At 58.4% G+C, this 22,540-nt stretch overlaps 1 protein-coding gene across 1 annotated transcript; it reads right to left on the bottom strand.

Moving 5' to 3' along the window:
- Positions 1-8,994: 8,994 nt before the first annotated feature.
- On the bottom strand, positions 8,995-22,023 carry LOC119106505 (5'-3' exoribonuclease 2). Its single transcript, XM_037230149.1, has 18 exons — positions 21,978-22,023; positions 21,195-21,335; positions 20,359-20,486; positions 19,741-19,852; positions 18,959-19,132; positions 18,320-18,482; positions 17,272-17,430; positions 16,583-16,746; positions 15,438-15,587; positions 14,260-14,460; positions 13,462-13,581; positions 12,743-12,837; positions 12,229-12,337; positions 11,721-11,915; positions 10,960-11,208; positions 10,450-10,589; positions 10,083-10,151; positions 8,995-9,127 (listed from the first exon to the last, which is right to left on the bottom strand). The coding sequence occupies exons 2-18, from the start codon at positions 21,267-21,269 to the stop codon at positions 8,995-8,997; spliced, it is 2,436 nt and encodes an 811-aa protein (XP_037086044.1). The 5' UTR covers positions 21,270-21,335; positions 21,978-22,023.
- Between the last annotated feature and the right edge of the window lie 517 nt (positions 22,024-22,540).

Genomic DNA, 22,540 nt, shown 5'->3' with positions numbered 1-22,540 from the left:
GATTACGTGGCGCCTCTCCCCGACAGAAGGAGCACAGCGCTCTGCAGGGTTGCGTGGCGCCTCTCCCCGACAGAAGGAGCCCAGCGCTCTGCAGGGTTGCGTGGCGCCTCTCCCCGACAGAAGGAGCCCAGCGCTCTCCAGGGTTGCGTGGCGCCTCTCCCCGACAGAAGGAGCCCAGCGCTCTGCAGGGTTGCGTGGCGCCTCTCCCCGACAGAAGGAGCCCAGCGCTCTGCAGGGTTGCGTGGCGCCTCTCCCCGACAGAAGGAGCCCAGCGCTCTGCAGGGTTGCGTGGCGCCTCGCCCCGGCAGAACGAGCACAGCGCTCTGCAGGGTTGCGTGGCGCCTCTCCCCGACAGAAGGAGCCCAGCGCTCTGCTGGATTACGTGGCGCCTCTCCCCGACAGAAGGAGCCCAGCGCTCTGCTGGATTACGTGGCGCCTCTCCCCGACAGAAGGAGCCCAGCGCTCTGCAGGGTTGCGTGGCGCCTCGCCCCGGCGGTCTGTAGTCTCGCCGCACTCTGGCCCCGGCCAACAGAGGTGGCGCCGGGCAGGTCATCAGTCACCGCGTGGAGTCACCGCCCAGGCAGGACTGATTCAAAGATTGAGCAACTCTACGAACGAATTTTCAAATCATGCGCAGAAAGATAGAGCCTGCGATCATAAGTTGGTTGTGGGATTTCTTTTAACTGGCAATTGTTCTATATGTGACGATGATTCTGCCAATTATTGTCACATACAAAATTTTGTTTGGCCTCAACACGGGTCCAGTAGGGTGAAAATGGCAACGTTACAGTCAAAGACAAAACCGGAAAAATATGCACGGTATTGTCTTGATGGAACTGAAGAACTGCTTTTATAATCATAAGTTTCATCTGTTACATAAAGCTCAAGCTGGAAAACTTTTTGTTAGGTGTAGTCGCTTGAATGTTATCTCGGACGATTTCCGGCATCACCACCCGATGAGAATATCTGCAGCATGACAAGTTGCCTTGCATGTTAGTGAAAGCACCAGAATCACTGATAAGTTTACAATTGTGCGACGAAACGCTTGTGCGAATGTGTTGAGACCCCCCAATTTTCCGTGATAGTGTGAGTATATGGCGTGAGCACGCCATCAATAACTACAACTGCATGTTATCTGCCACAGTACTTTCAAAAATCAAATATCACATGCGCACTGAGAATACCACGAAAACTCAGTTGCGGATCTCGATGAAGCGCCCTGGGCCCGTCTGATCCACAAACTCGCGCTGACTGCCACGGTCGGGTCAGGTGGAGGCCCAAAGCTCTTAACTCATCACCAATGCCCGCTACCGCCTTGCAATTCATAACCACCCTTCACAACGCCAAAGGTTGGAGCGAAATGAAAAGCCGCTGCAGCGGCACCCATGTCATGAATGCATCCGCCTACAGAGCGCAGAGTCGCTCACCACTCGAGCTGACGGCCGAGCCGATGCCATCGCCGCCGCGCACGTCCGGCCACCGCTCGGCCTGCACGAGCGACCGCCAGCGCGGCGTGGTCCGGCCACCGCTCGGCCTGCACGAGCGACCGCCACCACGGCGTGGTCCGGCAGCGATCCCCCGCCGCCGCGCGGGTCCGGCCACCGCTCGGCATGCACGAGCGACCGCCGCCGCGGCGTGGTCCGGCCACCGCTCGGCCTGCACGAGCGACCGCCGCCGCGGCGTGGTCCGGCAGCGATCCTCCGCCGCCGCGGCTTCCCCGGGGCGGCGGGCGGCGACCCAAGCCGAATTACCAACCCGCCTGCACCCCATTCTCAATACAAACCCCGCGTCGGCCGCGGCGACAGCGCTCAATCTGCCGCGCTAGCCGGCCGTCGAATGACCCTTCCTCTCGCGCGGCGCCACCCTGCCTCTTGAAGCCACTCCAGAGGCGGCGCGTTGGGGCGATATTGGCGCGGCGGCTCGGCGCCCGCTCGCCCCTACCGACGGCCCGAACGATTGGGCTGGAGGGCCTCTCGAAAATATAACAGAGTTGAATTCAGCTGTCAGCGGCAGCAAATAATATTCATGTCACCGGGCGCGCGGTCTGGGTTAATTCAGTCACCTATAATGGAGTCGCGCCCTTCGATGGCGTCCGGCGTCCGCCGTGATTGGCTGGCCGGCCGGAGGCGGCGACCCGGTCGCCACCCGATCAGGCGCGGCCTGCGGCTGCCACTGAGGCCGCGCACCGGCGGCGCACTGCCGCCGCCGGCTGGGCTACTGCGCGGTGGGCTGGCGAGTGTTGTGGACACTTTAACCGACTCTTCTTGGAGACGTCAACTTGGATTTCTTCACCTGCATCGTCGCCTCTGCGACGGTTGTTGCCTCTGATTGCGATGGGTCTTTTAAATCCCTTTGCAAGATGTATAACATTTGTGCGACACGCATCGTCCCGCAAAGCTTGGCAACTAATGAAACCAGGTTCATCTAAGTGCCCAGCGGCCAAAGAGCCGGCCGGAAACCCGTGTAGAATTCCACATGCCACCCCAACATTCTTCCAAATGAGGCAGTACGCCTCGCGCTGTTTCAATCCGACACGACACGCAGAACGGCTTATGGGACCCCAGAGCTTTTAACACAGATCAGCAAATTACAACGGCCACCTCCACCGAAGGGGCAACAGGTCCACAGACCAACAAGACGGTCAGTGGACGTGTCAGGCCCCAGCCCCACCGCAGCTCGGCGAGCTACATCACTAGGGGGAGCGAGAACTGCACCAGTCGACCAGTAGGCGCGTCAAGCCCCAGCCCCAGCCCCACCGCAGCTCGGCGAGCTACATCACTACGGGGGGCGAGAGCTCCACCGGCCGACCAGTGGACACGCCGGCGCTGATCCAGCCGGAGGACGCCCCCGGAGACCGGCGGCGCTGCGCCACACTCATGGCGGCCACGCCGGCAAGAGTGCGTGCCGCCGGCCAGATCGGGACCTTCGATACGACGAGCCTGGGTTGACAGCTTGTCAGAAGAGTGCGCTGCAGGGGATGACGGGCCACCGCGCCGGGCGCTAGAACACGCCCCAGGCGAATTGAGAAACGCGGCATGCCTTAGATGGCTGAGACTGCTGGTCTGATGGAGATCAAAGGCAAGCTCTCTCGCTGTCCCAACGGCAGCTCTAAAGCAGCCTGCGCATTAAACCGAGTCCCCTCTGACATCTTGAAGAACCAGAGTACCAGAGCTGATTTCTCCAACGACAAAATGACTGAGAGTCACGGTGTCTTTCCAAATGAATATGAAATGTGCCAGATACCCACATCAAAGCTTCATACGGGCTTGCGCTGCATACGAAGCATAACTACACACAGCAGAGAAGACCGAAACAATACCGCATTTTGTTACCTTAAAAATGGTATCGGAATCCTCGCTGATTCAGCTTATTAACAGAAGCTAACTTCTTGCACAGCTTGTTTCTGATTATTGATTAACTGTTTTTACCGGCCGCCCCGAATGGTGCAGGTTGTTTTTACCGGTTGCACCCCCCCCCCCCCCCTCCCTCCCCCGGAATGATGCAAGCTGTTTTTACCGCCCGCGCCCGGAATGATGCAGATTGTTGATGCGTGCAAGACATTCACGTTCTTAAAATATAACGCTTCGCCGCGTCTATTTTCTAAGCGTTCCCGTTTGAATATCGCACGTTGCAGCGCTCCCTGAGTACGGGAAGGCACAGACGGCGGGAACGAGACCCATGAAGTCTGACAGGTGTCCAAAAGACGGCTGTTTGTAAAACATAAATGCAAAGAGTGACATACTATTTGACGCCGGGTATCAAAATGCCCATTTGGCTGCTGGTCCGCACAAACCGTGGTACGGCAGCGGCTTTCACGAACCCCAGTATCTCGGTTCCATAAACTACAGATTCGTAAACATTTCTCGATCGGCCATTTCTTTAAGAGACTGGAAGTTTTTCCCAGGGTGACTATTAATAAGGGACAATCTTTATATTCAGTCATTCTAAACCTATGTGGGGCTGTTGGAGTTGACATTCCATTGTTTCGAGTGCTTGAATGCCATTCTATATTTTCGAATATTTGCCCAAGCCCCCAAAATTGGCCAATGGTCCGAAGCTTCCGAGTCCGAATGCTAAGATATGAAACAAATATTTCGTTGTTTGATAATTTTAGGTTTAGAAGACGAAGTCCGGCAACGGGCGGAATCCAAAAATAATGAAAATGTGATGAAACGTCACAAATCTGATGAAATGATTTTCATAACAGATTGCTGAAAAAGTCGATTATCGGGACATTGCCAGCAGGTCAACCATCCGGTCCCACGTCCAAACGGTGTCAGAAAGAGAGAGCGCGTTCCGTACGGTGGAGGCCGGGGACGACTCGCTGGCGGTCGGGGGCGGCTGGGACACAGGTCCGGCGGTCACACGGCGACCGAACCAGCGGCACCGCCCGGCCGTGTCCCGTGCAAACAGCCGGCCCGATGGCCCTCCACGCCATCTCGAGCCGCTCTCCGGGCGTCATTACGCGTCCGACGAGTGTTTCTCCACATAAACATGTTTAGCCGCGCCGCCAGTTCACACCTCGGCCGCCGCGCGCCCTGGTTGGCCCGCGGGTGACGTCATCCGTCTCGGGTGACCTCACCTGTCGGGCCGGCCGGCGACGGGCGCGGCCGAGAGCGAAAGTGCGGCCCACATCTCGTCCGCGAGTGGTGCGCGAGCGCCTCGGCCGCTTCGAGAGACTCTCCAGCCGGCACTGGACAATGGACAAAAATGCGACAACAAAACACTCGCGCGGCGTCATGCAGAACGGCGGGCGCCGAGTGGGCAGCCAGCCACGCCCGTCACGGGGCACTCGAGCGAGCGTGTGACGGCCGGCGGACCGCCCCGTCCGGCCGGCCGGGCCCAGCCCGCAGCCACTTACTGCCGGGCTGTGGCCGCGAACGGCGGCCGTCCTGGGGGGTCCCCGGGGACGTATCGCGGCCAATCACCGCCCAGTTGGGACCGGGTGAGACTCGACCTGCGGGCTGCGGCTTCACCGCCGCATTCCGAGTGGATCTGGGCCGGGTGCCGTCGCCGCCACGGCTCGGGCGACAGGTGACAACCCAGAGCTGAAGGCTCACATCCGTTGCCGCCGAGCCCGAAACACACACAGCGTTGTCATCCTGAACTCTTCTGACCAGCGCAACACGACCGACGCCAGCGCCTGAACCTCGGCTTTCGAGAAAGAGAGGATAACTGACGGCTTCCGGATGGTGCTGGATGTCGTCGGCAGCGGCAGGGATTGAGATTCGTTGACAGCGGCAGGGGTTAGGAGTTGGCGGCACCGGCAGGGGTTGGGAGTCGTTGGGGGCGGCAGGGGCTGGGGATCCTTAGCAGCGCTTGGGGTTGGCGTCGTTGGGAGCGGCAGGGGATGGGAGTCGTTGGGAGCGGCAGGAGTTGGAATCCATTGGAAACGGCAAAGGTCGGGAGTCTCGTTTGGGGCGGCAGGGGTTGGGAGTCGTTGGGAACAGCAGCGGCTGGGAGTCGTTGGGGACGGCAGGGTTGGGAGTCGTTGACAGCGGCAGGGGTTAGGAGTTGGCGGCAGCGGCGGGGATTGGGCGTCGTTGGGGGCGGCAGGGGCTGGGGACCCTCAACAGCGCTTGGGGTTGGGCGTCGTCGGCAGCGGCACGGGTTGGGCGTCATTGGGAGCGACGGGGGCTGAGAGACGTTGGCAGCGGCGGGGGTTGGGAGTCGTTGAGAACGGCAGGGGTTGGCAGCGGCACGGGTTGGGCGTCGTCGGCAACGCCAGGGGTTGGGCGTCGTTGGGGGCGGCCGGGACTGGGTGGCCGTCACCGACAGCGGCCGGCTGAGTGGCCAGCTCCACCTACCGTTGTACGTGCCCTGCCAGTTGCCGGGCGGGCCCTGCCCCATGAGCGAGCCGCGCCCGCCGAACGGCGGCCCGCCCGGCATCAGCGGCGGCGCGCCCGGCATCAGCGGCGGCACGCTGTTGTACCCGGCGCTCTGCGAGCGCTGGTGGAACCTGCGGCACACGGGCGCACGCGCCGGTCAGCGACATACCCGGACACGGCCACGCCTGTGTAACTGCAAAGTGAGACAAAGACTGGAAGAATGAGCTCACAGCGTGAACTCTGAGAGCAGCCTGCATATGCATGTGTGCACTGCGCCCATACGTCCATAGGGCCGTCCTCAGTGGAGCGTGGCTATTACAGCCCCGTGCCAAATGCAAGGAGACAAGAACATGCAGGTTAAAAAACGAAACATGTAACACACACACACGCCCATCCACCGGTTGGCATTAGCGCTCACACAGGTGCGCTCTCACCACGCTTACGAAACACTCCTGTGTCGTTTGTGTGATGTCGGCTGGCAGCGCATTATACAGTGCTGGAGCGTGGTTCCAAAACGTCCCCTACCGGCCTCGATTCTTGGCCTAGAAAGGTGTGGGACTCTATCCTGTTCGTCCGTGACTTTTTCAACACCCAGACCAAACAACAAAGCAGGCCTTGGACAGCAGTCGCCTCACGACGGTTCATCTACCGCTCAGTGCAGCTTCAACCAGCTGGCGCACGCCAGTGCAGGAGCACCGAGCCGTCCCGACGACGCCCGGTCTGCCATCCCGGCCCGAGCCTGGCTGCCGGGCGCCGGGCGTCGCTCGTGCCGGCCGCTGTTGACTCAGATGACGCGGTGCGGCCCGGCCGCCGGCTGTGTGCTCGCGCCGGCAGCCGGGCCGGCCGGCCGGCCGAGGTGTCGCTCGAGCACCCTACACGTCGGCGGCCGCGCGCGCCGCGTCGCCCGCCTGCAGAGCCGCGCCGCCGCTGCAGCGGAGCGCGCGCGGCCAACACGGAACTGGGTGGGGCGGGGTGCGGACGGGCAGGAACGATCGGAGACGCCAGACGCGACGGCGATCGAGTCAGCTGCTGGGGACAGCAGGTCACCGGGGCACAGGCGATGGCGATGATGGAGAGTGGACCTTGCGGACACCCCGCACTGTAGGGCCAACGGACGGGCCCACCTGCGCGCGATGGAACCCCAACAGGAGACATCATCAGCTGACGAGCCCTCTGAATGGTGCGGCGGAACACAGAGACGTAAAAACAACGCAGACCACACCTGCCAACAGGAGACGCAGCGTCCCACGGAGTCACGCTGCCGCTCCTGACGAGGAAGCGGACCCAGGAAGGCGTTCAGGAGGACGAACAGGCCACCGCATGTACCGTTCGGGGGATAATGTTAACAGTGACCAGGGCTTTAGGTCTAACCCGATTGCCAGGGTCAGTTCGAGACAGTGCGACTTTATTACGTATCATGTGAGATGCAGCAGTGGTATTGCTGCGATCCCAAACCAGGAACGCGAAGTCCAGAGAGAGGCATTATAACCACAACACTACCACCGCGCAGTGTTCGAAGGAGGGCAACACCCTAGCCACTTCACCACCACCGTGCAGTGTTCGAAGGAGAGCAACGCCCTAGCCACTTCACCACCAGCGTGCAGTGTTCGAAGGAGAACAACACCCTAACCACTACACCACCACCGCGCAGTGTTCGAAGGCCATGGGATGGAGCATCGTCGACGAGTCAAGCTGTGCTTCCCTGGAATTATGAAAATCTTTGCTAAGCGCTCATGGCGAGTGCACTCTCAACCCTCGTTGATTAGCCGAAACGCAAACATTTTACGCGACTTTAACATGCGCAGCAGGTAATAGGAAAACACTGACGTTGAAATGGAAACAGTTTCCACGGGATAACACAAGTGAACCATGCCAGAAATGTACCGTGAACCGCAGCACCGCAGGTCAGTGAACAGAAACCGATGGCAATTCCTTGATATCGTGGCAGTCCATTTCGAACACGCGGAGGTGAGTGCCCTTCCACGCAAGAAGCCGTTCTTTTTCGTTTACTTGGACACCTCACGATTCGCGCTGGCCCGACTCGCTGTCTTCCACATCAGCCCAAATTGCAGCATCTCATCTTCGCAAAGTTCACGGACTCCCAAGCCACCAGCCGAGCACAACACGCTATCGCCGAGTCATCTGAATTAAACGTTAGCTTAGCACACTAACCCGGCGCCATACAACACGGGAAATGCCGCGTCGGGCCAGCTGACGAACGCAGCATGACACAATCTCACCACCGGGCAGCGGGCCTCAATAGGACCCGGACAGAGACTCCACGGCGGCCCATACAGCACCGCCCCGACGCCAGCCGGTCCCACCGGCGCCCACCTCGGCAGCGGCCGTCGCGCGACGCCTCGTGATATCATCGATAAAACAAACAGCGCACCGCGTGAGTGCGCGTTATTCGGCCACAAAGGAGGGCCTTGCACGCTGGCAGCCGGCGCGGCCGGTCATCGCCGAGGCGCGGTGCGGTAAACACGTGGAGGCTGTGGTGCCATCTGTCGGCCGCCATGCGAGGTTCGGACTCGCACGCGGCCGCTAGTCCGATCACTGTCCGACCGGGATATTTCCAGGCGTGTTGACACGTATTTGCTTACCACAGATCAGGTGTTCACATGACGAACACGTTGTCCCAGAAGCGCCGCGAATCTGTTCCGCCAGGCTCGCCGGCCGGTGTCACAACGGAGCGCGTGACTCATACCACACAGCAGCCCCCCGACCGCACGAGGCCGCGCAATGCCCGGGTGTCGTCAGGAGTATGCCGCAGCCGACAGTCACGACTTAGCCTCATCGCAGTCCTGATTCGGAGCGAGATTCGCCACACGCTCCGACAAACGGCCCCTGTGATGGGTCAAGACCCGCGACGGCGATGAAGTGTGGTAGACGACTTGATGACTTGTGGTGGTGACGTGAGTGGCCAGAGCACCCCTAACCTCTTGCTTGTCCTAATATCATATCTCTGAAATGACCAACCATGGCCAAACGAGCCCGACCCCGACCTGCCTAAGCGTTCTGTCGGCTTGTGCCACTGGACTACACCTCACACCGGCACCGCTCCCGCAGCCTGGCGGTGCCACCTCCCGACAGCGACACGCGCGGCCGCTGCTCGCCGCGCCGGCGGGTCTCGCAGCGGGGCTCCGGCGCCGGCGCCGGGCGGCACTCACCCGACCATGCGGTGTCCGGCGCGGCCCAGCGAGGCCACCGTGTTGGAGCGCACCATGCCGATCTGGGGCCGCCAGCGGCGCGACGCCGCCCGGTCCAGGTCCTGCGGCTTCAGGACGCGCGGCGGCGACCTGTCGGCACAGGGCAGGTCAGCGGGACGGAACACACCGGCGGACAGAGACCGGACCCCGGGCGACAAACCTGGGCGAGGGCAGGGCAGACCAGTGGAGACCAGCTGGCAGCGGTGGGGACACCGAAGGGAAGAGCCGTGGCTCCGCGGTTAACTCAGGTCAGGCAAGATGGGTGGATGTGGGTGAGAGAGGGTAGGTCTGTTAAAGCCAGTGGAGACCCTAGAGCTGGGGTGTGCATAGGGGCAGCGGGGATAATGGCCGACAAGGGGCCTGAAGCCAGTCAGGTCAAGTCAGGACAGATCTGCATATCACTGCCAGCAGAGTCAGGTCAGGATAGGGCAGACCGGGGGCGGGCTTAGGGGAAAGCCCAGCGTAGGCGTGGGGCAGGTCAGGCCAGGCCAGCCGACGGGGGACCTGTGAGGAGGCAGATCAGGGCTGGGTGTACAGGACTAGCCAGCCCAAACTCTGGCGATGGCACGAACACAATGGAAATCCCCGCCGGCGCCAGAGACGGTAGCAACTATGCCCACTCGTTGCGTTCCGGAAGACGGATTCAGGACGATAGACAGCGGTCACCCAACGCAGACACTCTCCATCGGCCGAAAAAAGACACCGATGAGACCAGCCTCCCCACGAAAAGCTACACGTCACGAGTTAAACGTTGCCACGATTACCCCGACTCCAACTCAGCAATTATGATCCTGGTAGTGCAGTGGTTAGGCAGCGTGTCTGGGAAACTAGAGGTACGGGGTTCGACTCCCCGCGGCGCCCGCCCTTCCTGCCTGGGTGACGGGTAGCCGACGCCACATAACCTCAGCAGCCGACTGCGTCGTGAAACGCCAATGACCACCCTACTTCAGCTTGCTCCGTACTGTACACATACACACTGCCGTACCGTGACTGGTCCCCACTGAGCCGCGCACGGCCGAAGCCCCCCACGCCGGGGTGTACGTACGTGGCGCCGGGCAGTTTGACGGCCGGGAACACGAAGCTCTGCGGAAACTGCGGGTCCTTGTAGCGGCACCTGCGGCAGACCAAGACGGACGCGTCAGCGCTTTCCACTGTCTGCCACACGGCGCTCCCACGAGTCGGAGAGGAAACATACCCCACTGAACCCGAACCGTGAACCGGATGAAGCATCGACACTCTCCAGAAAATCCTCCGCACACAGCGGAATAAAGCCACTGGCTGCCACAATGCTGGGCCACACGCCCGCGCGAACTGCACGCGTCGCGCGCGGTCGGCGTCGGAGCCCGCCGAGCGCCTGCCGCGAGAGCAGCAGCCGGCCCGGCGGCGGCGGCGGCGTCGCCGGTAGTACTCACGTCACCACCTGGTTGTTGCGGAGGCTCTTGATGAGCGGCACGGGCGAGACGACGTCGGCGCCCTGCTCCACCAGGTCGTCGGCCGGCATCAGCGCGCCCGACATCTTCTGGAACAGCTCCGGGTTGGCCTCCAGCGTCTCCTGACGACGGAGCGAGCCAGTCAGCGCGACAGGGGCACACAGAGTGGACGCGAGTACAGCTTTTCGCTTCGTCGCATACGGCCCTTGAGGTGATGTACTCCTGTTGGGACTTTGATGCGGATCAAGGTATAACAAAATAAATGCATTAATGGACGCCTGTGAACCATGCGATATCTAAAGCACAGCAAAAGTGACGAACGCATCGCGCGACAAATTTTCAACGAACAAGCTCCTCACGAAAACGATAAAGACAAGCGACAGCTTACGCTCCACACACCCCCGTCCAGCGAAACACAAAACGCGCCAGAGATGCACACTCCCGTGCCCTCACACTCCGACGCGGCCTCTGCGCCTCTCTCAGCGCTCTCACCGTGCTTTCGGCGTACATCTGGTGGACCACCTCGAAGCCGGCGTGGCCGTTGCGGATGAAGAGTCGGTCGTCGCCGCGCACGTTTCGGCGCCGCTCGTCGTCGGTGAGCAGGTGGTAGACGGACTCGAGGGCCGCCTTCAGCCGCACCTCCGACACGAACGGCAGCAGCGCCACGCCCTGCCACGCGAACTTCTTGCCGTTCAGGTCGATCTTGAAGTCCACCGGGTAGAAGTCGATGATGGGCGAGTGCTGCGGGGCGGGGCCGGGCGTCAGCGCGGGATGGCGGGGCCGGCCGCGTCGGGGGCGGCTGCCGGAACCGGACGGTCACAGGGCCACTTGAGGACAGCCGACGATCTCCGCATGGGGTGTCGAAAGGTGGGGTGGTGACGCGGGTGTATCTTCCCAGACGACCCATCCGTGTCAACGTTCAGCACGTTCCATACGCCACACAACCCAGTATTGCAGAGCGTCCTCAACCGGCCTGGTCTACTTCCAATTATTTATTAACTTACCAGGCAAACTGGCGGGACGGGGTTCATCTTACCCCATCCCTTCCACTGGGATCTGCCACCCGAGTTCCAAGCACACGATCCAAGCCAACATTGACAGAAGATACGTCAACATCAGCATCTGCTAACCCAGTCTTCACCCATCGCCATCCCCAGTCACATCCGCTACCACATCTCTTCGGTCCCCACCCCTGGCCTCGTCAGTGGCGCGCCCCTCGTGCCCCGCTCCCGCCAGCCCGCTGGCGACCGTACCGGGTCCATCATCAGCTCGCCCCAGGGCTCGGGCACGTGCGACCGGCTGGCCGCCGGGAACACACTCATCAGCTGCTCCAGCGGCTTGAACGGCGCCGCGAGCGTGAACGTCGGCCGCATGTCGCCGATGTTGATGAAGTCGGAGGCGAACGGCGCGTAGTGGTACGGGAAGTACCACTTCCAGGAGGCGCAGCCCTGCCGGGTCGGGGGTCGAGGTGAGGCGGCAGCCGGCACACCGACGCGGTCGAGGCGCGGCCCGGCCAAAGTACGCAGCCAGACACGACACGGGCACGTACAACAGCATTCAAATAATCCCTTCTCCAGGGATTTCTCAATGAAGTCCTCTCCAAGACAGGAGGAAGTCCTTCTACACAGCCCCACCACTGGGGCGTGAACAAACGACACCGGGCACTCAGCGGCCTCGGACGCGTCGTTCAACACCGGCCGAGCACGCGCGCTCGCCCCCACAGCCGCGGCACCAGGCCGGCTCCGGCCGCGGTCACTGTACCTGGTAGTAGTAGCGCAGCACCCAGCAGAGACCGAGCACGTACTCGCGCGCCAGCTGGTGGCGGAACTCGATGTTGTCGGCCATGACGTCGAACTTGGACTCGTAGTACCTGCGCGCGGCCGAGGCGGCGGGTCACAGGGGGGGGGGGGGGGGAGGGAGGAGGCGCTGCGTCGGACACGGGGCGGGCGCCATCACACCACCACACACGGGCGCGGCTCATCAGGCCTGTCCGCCCGTGCACGACCTCTCAACGAATGGCGCAGAGGGACTCACCACGAGCTGGAAACGCGGGTGAGAACATGCCGGCACTTCGACAAGCAGTTCATGGCATAGAAGGCAGCTACCCAGAAAACAAAATGATACAGGCAGGCGTTCGCGCAGCCACTTTAGTTCCAATGCAGAACAAATGTGAGCCGGCAGCCTCAGAGTGCGACACGGGAACGTCGTACGTTGGATGGGACGGTGACCTTTACAGCGTCAGTATGGGGGGGGGGGGGGGGCTGTACGCTCTGACCTGTCCTTGAAGCCGTCCTCCCAGAGCCGCACCTCATCCGGCGTCTCCTCCTCGCTGTCCGAGTCGTGCGAGCGCTTCTGGCCGGCGGCCGTCGCCTGCGGCACGAGACACTGATGTCAGAACACTGCGGCGACGTGGGACCGACTCTGAGGCCTCAGCATACTCAGAGGCCTCAGCGCGCCCAGCGACAGCCATCTCAGTGGACCAAGCCACAGCCATCTCAGCGGACACAGCGACAGCCAGCTCTCGTTAGGCCGTGGATCTGTGACACAGACAAATGGTCCTACAGAACAACTGCAACACATGCAGTAAACTAATGAGTGACAAAGAGGACCACTCAAATCATTGAGCAGAAAGATGACTCAGTGACTGTGACCAATCAGCATCTCGTGATGAAATGCGTCAAAGCACAAGTCAGCCCGTCGAAAATTTCTACAAAGCTCCCATTGGCCGCCATATAGCAGTCACGGACCAACACCGTGGATCAGTAGTACACCGATGTACAGCCACGGCATCACACTACCTAGACAAAGACTGGTAGGCCTGAAAAGAAGCCCAGCTGCCGCATCGTCCGTCCCTCGCCCCTACCGTCCGGTGGTTCGTCCCCACCCCACGGACCAACTCCCGAGTGACCAACTCCGGTCAACTCCCGAGTGACCAAGTGAGTGGTCGCAGAGTGAAGCCGCCGCCGCTGGTCGCGGCTGCCAGCACACACTCACACTGTCGATGATCCTGTTGTTCTCCGGCTTGAACTCGGACTTGGCCGCGATCTGCTCCATGCGGATCTGGTAGGCCTCCTTGCGAGCGTTCTCCACCGGCTTCACCGCGCCACCCACCGCCTGGGGAGGCGACACTACATCAGCGCGTCAACCGCACAAACTGGCAGGCTCGCTCACACGACAACCGTGGCGGTGACGCCGTGCGCGCCAGCGAAGGCCGACACCGTACAAACGGCGGCCGGCTATCCGACAGCGACGACATCGTATGCCACGCCAGCAGCAGCTGCACACCACCATCTCGGCAGCAGCTGCACACCACCATATCGGCAGCAGCTGCACACCACCACATCGGCAGCAGCTACACACCACCATCTCGGCGGCAGCTGCACACCACCATATCGGCAGCAGCTGCACACCACCATATCGGCAGCAGCTGCACACCACCACCTCGGCGGCAGCTGCACACCACCATCTCGGCAGCAGCTGCACACCACCATCTCGGCAGCAGCTGCACACCACCATCTCGGCAGCAGCTACACACCACCATATCGGCAGCACATCCCAGCAGCAGCTGCGCAACATCATCCCGGCAGCAGCTACACACCACCATCTCGGCAGCAGCTGCACACCGCAATCTCGGCAGCAGCTGCACACCGCCATCCCAGCAGCAGCTGCACACCGCCATCTCGGCAGCAGCTGCGCACCGCCAAACACGAGACAGCGTCAGCGGCGCTGACTGCGCGGCCTGCGGCGACCGTCCGCCGCGCGAGAGCCGTCGGCGCCCCACCCGCCACGGACCTGTGGCGCGAACTGGCCGCTCTGTATGTGCTGGCGCTCCTGCTCGGCCCGCTTCTGGCGGCGCTGCGCCTTGTTGCGGTTGCGGAACGAGATCTCGCGCCGCTGGCGGGACTTGAAGATCTCGTCCTCCATCTCGCCCAGGTCCTGCATGATCAGCTGCACGCGCTTCAGGTTCACCCGGCCGCTACTGGTGAGGAAACCCTGCGGCCGGGTGGACACTCGATCAGCTAACGGACGGGGAGTGTGGAGCTGCTGGCGAGGGAGCCGTGCGGCCGGGTGCACACTCGGTCAGCTTACAGGCGGGGTGTGTTGAGCTGCATGGGCAGCGCGGTATCCCGACCGCTGCTGGTGAGGGAGCAGTGGGTGGAGAAACAGTGGGTGAGGAGGCAGTGGGCGAGGAAGCTGTGGGTGAAGAAACAGTGGGTGAGGAGATAGTGGGTGAGGAGGCAGTGGATTAAGAAACAAATATTGAGAAAGTACTCATTGAGAAAGCAGTTGGTAAGGATGCAGCTGGAATGATGCAGTTGGCAAGTATGCAATTGGTAAGGAAGCAGTTGCGAAGGATGCAGTTGGAAAGGATGCAGTTGGTAAGGACGCAGTCCGTACGGATGCAGTTGGTAAGAATGCAGGAAGTGAGAAAGCAGTTAGTAAGGATGCCCTAGTGCCTGTGGCGCGGTGGGGTCACCTCGCACCAGGTCGGGTAGATCGGAGAACGAGTTCTTGCGTCATCACATATCGAAGCACGTGATAAATGAGAGCGAGTTTCGCTGAAAGCGAGCGTAACTCAGTGGAGCATGCCATGCTAAACTGAGAGATTTATGTTCGATTCTTGCCTTCAGCAAGTGTAAATGCTTCCACTTTCACCGCAGACCAAAAGACACTCATGACTGTAGCAGTCGCACGCTTCAATGGATAATACCATGATAAATGAATGAACAGCTCGCAAGCCGTCTCATTTAAACGCACAACAGCGAATTTAACGCCACAATAGACGGCCTCAGTGCCCCGGTAATTAGTGAGCGACCAGCCAACGAAAAGCTCGCCAAGCCCGTTCCCGCAGAGATCCAGTAAGAGCGTCGGCACAACACGGCCCCAAGCTGGCAGACCCCGAGGTCGAGCCGAGCGGGGCCCCGAGCGGGCTGCGTGGCCGGGGCCCGCTACTCCGGCCCGGCACCCACCCCGGTCTTGTAGACGGTCTGCTTGTAGAGGTTGACCAGCCGGTCGATGGCGCCCTCGCGGATCTCCAGCGACGGCAGGTGCGGCAGGAAGTCGTTGCCGACGAAGAAGCACATGAAGACCCAGTCGTCGATGGCGCGCTCGAAGTCGTACTGGGGACGGGGAGGGGGCGATGAGCGGCGCGTCGGCCAATGGGCTGAGCTTGCACCGCTACAATACATATCACTAACAAGTGCCTCGCACCACGTGGTCGTGGTCACCACCAAGACCGCTCACAGTTTGCTTCAGTCATCCGCAGTAAGGACAAAGCCCGATGGATACTACAGAACCCGGGCCCTACACTGTGGTACAATCTGACGAGGGATACGGAGGACGCCACTAAAACGGGCGCCTCCTCGATCAGTCATCGTTCAGCTATGCTGTTGGTAGCGATCTGGAGCCGTTTGTGGTACTTCAGGGAGGTGTAGTTTGCCTTTAATAATGTCCTTGCCATTAACTGAAATGTTCGCTTTATCCATTGTACACCTATTCATACCATCATGGGTCTTTGGACACACCATTAGTCATCTAAATACCTGAAATGTTCGATATGCCGATCGTGCACCTATTCATACTATTACAGATCTCTGGACAAACCGCTAGTCATCTTAAGACAGCAGACGACTGACAGAAAATGATATCACCAGCCCACATTTAGCTGTTCGGCAGCGACAAGTACGAACATGCACCCCGGAATGTCCACACAGCAACCAGCAGTCTTCCCCTGCGTGCATGCCAGCCCAAGGAGCGGCTGACCGCTCTCCCGCCGACCTGGCAGGTTAGGTACCGACGTGGAAGGGCAGGCACCGACCTAGAAAGGTACTGGCCTGGAAGGGGAGGTACTGATTTAGAAGGACAGGTACTGACCTGGAAGAGCAGCTCCTGACTTGTCAGGACGAGCGCTAACCTGGAAGAGCAGTGACTGACTTGGAAGGGCAGACAGTGCCGTGGAAGAGGACAGTTACGGACCTATATGGACAAGTCTTGACCTGGACGGGCACGTACCGATCTGGAATGTCAGGTTCTGATCTGCAAGGACAAGGCTGACCTGGCAGAGCAGCGACTGACCTGGAAGGGCAGCCTTTGACTTATAAGGCCAAGTACTGACCTGAAAGGGAAGGTTGGGCATCTCCAGCTCGCGCTCCAGGTACTCGCGCAGCACGTTCAGCCGCACGAAGATGTACTGGGTCTCGGCCACCACCGGCATGGCGATCTCGTCGTGTTCGCCCTGCTTCTCGCGCACGTTGCCCACGCACTCCTTCATCTCGTGGCCTGTCGGCGCGGGCGGCGGCGTAGGCGTCACACAGGGTGTAGGCGCCCTATTTCAGCCGATGTCCCCAGAAACCTGTCCACTGACCGATCTGTCCGCATATCTCCTCAAACCCTTGTCCACAGATCTCCCCAGAGCCCTGTTCACAGATCTCCCCTCCCCCCCCCCCCCCCCCTGTTCACAGATCTCCCAGACCCTGTATCCACAGATCTACCCAGACCCTATTCACAGACTGGTATGTCCATAGATCTCTCCAGACCCCTGTCCACCGACTGATATATCCACAGATCTCCCAAGACCCCTGTCCACTGACTGATATGTCCACAGATCTCCCCAGACCCCTGTCCACGATCTCCCCAGACCCTATTCACTGACTGATATGCCCAAGAATCTACCCAGACCACTGTCCACCGACTGATATATCCGCGGATCTCCCCAGACCCCCATCCACAAATCGCCCCAGACCACTGTCCACAGATCTCCCCGGACTGCTGTCCACAGATCTCCCCAAGCCCCTGACCACTGACCGATCTGTCCACAGATCTCGCAGGGCCGCGGCTGGTTCGGCTTGAACTCCTCGCGGATGATGGTGAAGTTCGGCTCGTGCGTGGCCAGGCCCAGCATGATGAGGTCGGCGTCGGCGCCGCACAGCACGTGCTGGGTGTTCGGGTCGTGCGCCGGACTCGCTGCGGAGGTGCTGAGGTCAGGTCGGTGTGCCGGCACTGGTGCGGTTGACCCACGGCTGAGTTATCGATAATTTTGCCGTGGATCCTCACCACTTTGTTCAGCGTGTGATGCGTGCTCGAGATCAGCGCATTCTGTGCACACACATTGGCGAAATGGCGTGGATCGGGGCGGATTTCCCGCTCGGAAAACAGACTGGACGTCGAATGCTGTACTCCTAAGGTTGATTCCTGCGTTAGAAAGACGGACGCAACGCTAACTGCTCCGACGGACGCAACACAAAGTTAAACCAGAACATCACAGAGGTATCTTCTACTGTAGATTAGTTCAGCCTGATCTTGTTGTTCTAGCTTTGATGTCCCTGTCATTGGTCCAAAACTCTGTGATACTGGTCGACCAATTGAACACAGGCACATCATTTCCACATATTCCGCAGCATACATGCCACGCTACACGCGTGCAACATTTATCCGTGCACGGTGCAGGATCATATAAAATGCACTGAGGAAATAAAACCAACTAGCTATAAACTGTAAGCTGTAGGCTCTAAAAACACCGTTTTTCATTGAAAGCTGAAATACACAGGGTTTCAGCTGTTTGTAGAGTCGTTACACAGTAACTTCGCCTGTAGGGAGGGGGAGGGCAGCACAAACTTTGGCAGGAGAAAGGAGGAGGCATCCATCAAGACCAATATGTGGCAAAACATCACCTCTAAACCGCACCCAATCCTACCTCTAAGCAAAAGCCTTACCTTATCTCACACCAAACCCACTACTGAGCATAGCTGATTACTCCACCCCACGATCAACCCCTTGCCCCCACTCTAACCCACGGGTCAGCGGCGGGCTCCGGACTCGGCGGGGGAGGGAGGGTGCGCGGCCAGCGACGGACCTCTCTGCCGGCGGATGTAGTCCATGATCTTGTGCTCCCCCTCGCCGGGCACGTTGGCGTCGGACAGGATCACCTTCAGGTCGCGCCAGCCGGGGTCGTTGTTCATCCGGTCGTGCACGTAAAAGCACAGGCACTTGCTCAGCCGGTCCATGAAGGGCGTGCCCTGCCCAGCGGCGCATGGCGAGGTCAGGTGAGGCCGGGTCACCCGGCGGGCCCGTCGGCATCGGTCACGGCAAAGGTAGGAGCCGATCAAGTACACACGTCATACGAGGTTCACACAACGGTGGCTTCTATGGTGTGAGGAACGGAATCACATCCTCGATGTTCGACTACAGTTAGGGTCAACTTCGCTGAAAGTGCCGGAAGATTACGAACCGAACAGAGCGCAGAGGCGAAGGGATGCCGAGTGTGAGCTCCGAAACACCGCGTAAGTTTTCTGACCCCGGCAACACCAGCATCATCACTCAAATCCACGCGAAACGAGGTTTCGAGATCGCACCTATCCTTGTCATTCACGGCTGGCCATTGCACCCATTCACGTCTACCACCCGTCCGAACCAGCACACCAGCGCTACCGTCACGCCCGTTCGTGTCCCCCGCTGGCCGACCGACCCTCCGCCCCGCTCCGCCCTCACTCACCGGCGTGATGCAGTTGCTGTCGAAGTGCTCGCCCTTGGGCTTGTCGGGCGGCACCTCGACCCCCTTGCTGCGTAGCTCGGCCTTGATGCGCGCCATCTCCTCCAACTTCTCGCTGGTCTCCTTGCTGGCGCGGAAGCGACGCGAGCGCTGCTGGTTCATCTTGGCGCGCGGCGCCTGGGGTAGCGGCCGGGGCACGCGGTGGGGCACTGTGGCGGGGTGGCGGAAACAGGGCGGGAACGCGGCGCAGCCGGCGGCGGAGCACATAACAGCGTGGAAGAACCGGACGGGACCATGGCGTTCAGAACCCGTCGGGCAGGGAGCATTGCACAGGCACAGCAGAACAGCATGGGGACATACAACAGGAGCATGACATATAGCAAAGGGCATGGAGAACAGAACGGAAAATAACACATATGATATAAACACGGAATACAGGACTTGCGTGTGGCATGCAGCAAAGGGAAAAACATGAAACACGACACCAACTCAAAGACCGTGCCATTGCACACCGAGACACCCGTTTTCCCTAGGGCCGAATCGCATCTCGACTGCCTGTCAGCATAACCAGAACACAATGCAACACAGGAGTACGTCCACGGGCGGACGTGCAATGTACAGCTGCATTAGCTAGCACAGGACCGCAACGGTGACCGGAGGCGGCTGGCCCACATCGGCTATCGGACTTCCACACCCGCCCATGAAACAGCCAGAGAGCTGGTGCGGAACACGTCGAGTTCAATGCTCCCTACAGGGGTTCCCGGCCGGGGGAGGGAGACACGCACCGTCCCGTCAATGGCCATGTAGAGCAGCTTGCGGGGCCGCACGATCGCCATCATCTTATCGATGGCCTCGAAGATGGCCACCATCATCTCATCCTCGTTCTTGGGCGCGGGCCTGCGGGGCGGGGGCGTTGGGGTTCAGAGGCGGCGCCACCGGCGAGCAGACTCTCCGCGGCGCGTGTGCGCACATCGTGGCGTGGTCCAACCCACTCCTATGCCCAATAATGATGACACCTCGCGGTCTTTCTATCAGTCTACCCAGTTCCTCGTCTGATCTGGCAGCTGCAACTTCAGCATGGTTAAGCCCTGTTTTGGGAAGTTTACATGTGTTGTTTTGGGGTATGTGCCATTTGGATGAACACATCTTTGCCACACAGTGCACGCAATTACTTCAGTTTTGGTCAAGCATGTCAAAAAATCTAACCAACAATAACAATGACAAAACAATTTCACATTCATTATAATGCCTCTGCCACCACTGCAGACCATTTTCACTTCCCACACACCATGCAACACGTCAAACAACATTCTCACATCGACGGAAAATCAGTGCCAACAAAATTACTTTCAATACCCCAAAACATGTCAAGATATGCTTTGCAAGCCACCAGGCTCACTTACTTGTCCTCTGGATGAGTGCAAGGATGGATGATGCCATTCATGTCAAGGTACAGGTTGTCAAACTCGATGCCATTAGGATTCTCTTTGCTGATGTCAACAGGGATCTTGACCCCGTTGACTTCGCCAGGCTGAAAGCAAACACACACCCCATTCAAAGAGATGACTGGCACACAGGACCTAAAAATTAGTCCTAAATGCAGTCCAGGTGAAGTTGAACTGACTAAGAAGTGAAATGGACAACTGAAATATTAATGTTTCAATGATACACACTAACAAATATAGAGCCAGTTAACTGCAGCCCTCAAACTCAAAATCATATGTCACATCAGCTCCTGAACACAAGCATCCTTTGACCTGGTTCACAAAACTTTAAGTGATTTATGAAAGCATTGGTCTCATCCTCACAACTACACCTAGCACCACACATCCAGAATAAGGGCTTTGCATCATTTAAGCACACTAAGTAAGGCTACAGGTTGAACTAACCAAAACAGCATGCTTTTAAACCATATATTACACACATATAGGGGAAAAGATTGGCCACCCTACCTCAGATTTGGACTTTTGTGTCACTCAGGAGTTTGGTGAGTGATGGAAACTATCCCAACTGAGAAGCTGAAAACTGGCTTGACTCAAGCCCCACTTTGAACAACTAAGCCCAAATATGTGCCATAAGCCTGGAAACTGCTTTATAGATAAAGTGGGCACATTGCACATGTGCCTTTACATGACATATCCTGAATTTGTCCTCAATTCCTCAATTCTTACCTGATGTAAGTTCCTGCCATGCAATGGAAAGGCCATGCTCATCCATTAAAATGAGTATTCATACTCACCTTCTCTTGAATACAGTCAACAATGACTGATGCATACTTCTTAGATAACCATCGGAAGAATGCTGGAACTCCCATTGTAGCGGAGAATGAACGTATTCTCTGCCACTAATCTCTTTGTCCGTGGAAGTAACTTTTCAAATCCTGGAAAAGGGTTTCTCATTTTGATGATGAACACAACAAAAACAAGGTGTGCTTACCAGCAGTGCTCACCAGTACCTTTATATTCTCATTATGTACTCCATAAAGGGGAATGTGTACAGCCCCCCAAAACTGGGAGTATGTGCTGAGCAATACCACACTTAACCACTTATGAACATGGCACAATTACTTTAACCCTTAATGACCCATCTACTTCAGACTGTAAATACCTCCAAATGCCTCAGTCTGCAAACAATCCATATGATGCACCACATGATAACACATTGGTGAGCTGCATGACTTACAGCGGTTGATGCACCCTAAAACCCCCAACACATTGGTAAGGTGCATCTCAAGCTTATGTCACAGAAGTATATCAAGGACAAACTGAGCTGAGTTTACAGTTAATTTTACATCAAATTTTATTCCAAATATCTTCGCCTGAGATGACTTCTGCATCACAAGAGGTCCTTGATACATTGGCCCACTATGTGCTGAAATTAGTGGGACGACTTAAAGGCGGAGTGTAAAATACGCATAAGTCTGCGTATTCTTGTAATCGATAGCAGCTCACAAGCATCTTAAATGCTAAGGATCACATAATCCATTTTGAGCTTATGCATTGCACCACACAATCAACCTTACCCAAACCAAGTTACACAAGAGGCCTCGGACTACACGCAACTGTAGCTTGCGCCGGTTTTGTGCCAGTTGATAGCGGTCCTGTACGCTAAACGTTGCTAAAATACTGTATACAGAGTGCTGCGATATATCTGCGCTAATGCACACACATTCTACTAAAAGTACCATGAATTAGAAATGCACACATAACTACCTTCGTCCCAATGCTTTATTTGGTTAGAGCGTCTGCCTTCTGATTTATCCACCCGTGGTGGAATGGTTTGAGTCAGGGCATGTCCGAGATAGTAATGTAATTTTCAGATAATTGTTTGATGATATGGAGTCCCGGGTTCCTTGAGCCCTCGTTTCATCTTGAAGGCCAACATTGATATGTCAGGACTCTTTATGGACGCCAGCTCTTGCGCTTTTAAATATTTTGACGCTTACAGGGTTAAAATTGGCCGGTAATTTTTTAGTTTGAAGTTTCTCATTGCACGAGCCAGATTTCCACTTTGAACAATGACCTTGAAAGGTGAGGACTTGGAAACATGAGGAAAGATGTAATGCGCGTTTGTTCTTTCTGCAAT

Source organism: Pollicipes pollicipes, unplaced genomic scaffold, assembly GCF_011947565.3.
Source record: "Pollicipes pollicipes isolate AB1234 unplaced genomic scaffold, Ppol_2.1 Scaffold_2555;HRSCAF=2994_pilon_pilon_pilon, whole genome shotgun sequence".
NCBI lineage: Eukaryota > Metazoa > Arthropoda > Thecostraca > Pollicipedomorpha > Pollicipedidae > Pollicipes > Pollicipes pollicipes.
Note: the sequence above shows the minus strand (reverse complement) of the source record. Positions and strands in the feature narration are given on the sequence as shown.

What these genes read in the sequence shown, in the direction of transcription:
- LOC119106505 (XM_037230149.1), bottom strand. Translation starts at nt 21,269, where the DNA reads ATGGGAGTTCCAGCATTCTTCCGATGGTTATCTAAGAAGTATGCATCA. An exon ending in TGCACTCATCCAGAGGACAA is followed by an intron (nt 19,853 to 20,358) that starts GTAAGTGAGCCT and finishes CCCGCCCCGCAG; the next exon opens with GCCCGCGCCCAAGAACGAGG. An exon ending in ACAACAGGATCATCGACAGT is followed by an intron (nt 12,838 to 13,461) that starts GTGAGTGTGTGC and finishes CTCGTGCCGCAG; the next exon opens with GCGACGGCCGCCGGCCAGAA.